The sequence below is a fragment of the Condylura cristata genome, unplaced genomic scaffold (genome assembly GCF_000260355.1).
Source record: "Condylura cristata isolate star-nosed mole 26May11 unplaced genomic scaffold, ConCri1.0 scaffold00004, whole genome shotgun sequence".
Taxonomy (NCBI): Eukaryota; Metazoa; Chordata; class Mammalia; order Eulipotyphla; family Talpidae; genus Condylura; species Condylura cristata.
Genome location: NW_004567105.1, coordinates 675,133 through 675,638, shown reverse-complemented (window position 1 = coordinate 675,638; position 506 = coordinate 675,133). Strand labels below are relative to the sequence as shown.

At 70.2% G+C, this 506-nt stretch overlaps 1 protein-coding gene across 1 annotated transcript in view; it reads right to left on the bottom strand.

Annotated features, from left to right (window-relative positions):
• CELSR1 (cadherin, EGF LAG seven-pass G-type receptor 1) overlaps nt 1-506 on the bottom strand; it is a gene marked incomplete at its 5' end in the record, with an annotated part of 38,529 nt that overhangs the window by 25,522 nt on the left and 12,501 nt on the right. Inside the window, one exon of the mRNA XM_012735089.1 lies at nt 3-498. Coding sequence (XP_012590543.1) covers nt 3-498 — 496 coding nt within the window. The remainder of the gene's footprint in view (nt 1-2; nt 499-506) is intronic.

The following is a 506-nucleotide window of genomic DNA, read 5'->3' as shown; positions in this document are numbered from 1 at the left end:
GCAGCCCGTGCACGGGCCGGATGGGCCGGAAGAGCGTGGCCGCGGCGCTGACGAAGGGCGCCGAGCTGTCGAACCTGAGCACCGACACGCACTTCATGTAGTTCTCGCACGGCTCCCGCAGGCACACGTTGTCGTCGAAGGGCAGCACGTGCTGCGTGGACACGGCGGCCAGCAGCGTCCGGTTCAGGTAGATCTGCTCCCGCAGCTCCTCCGAGGGGAAGAAGCGGCCGCGGGCGCCGCCGGGCAGCAGCGCCGAGAAGGTCACGTTGAGGATGGGGGCGCCCACGCCGGTGTCGTGCTGCACGTCGAAGACGAAGACGTCCTCCCTGGCGGTGGACAGCACCGCGGCCACGCCCTCCACGAACAGCGACAGCAGCGGGGACAGGAACTGCGCCTGCGACACGTTCTCCAGCCGCACGGTGATGCTGCTGCTCAGCATGTCGTCCGTGATGACGGCGACCCGCAGCGTGCACAGGGCTGCCACGCGGTGCAGGCCGTCTGCGGGC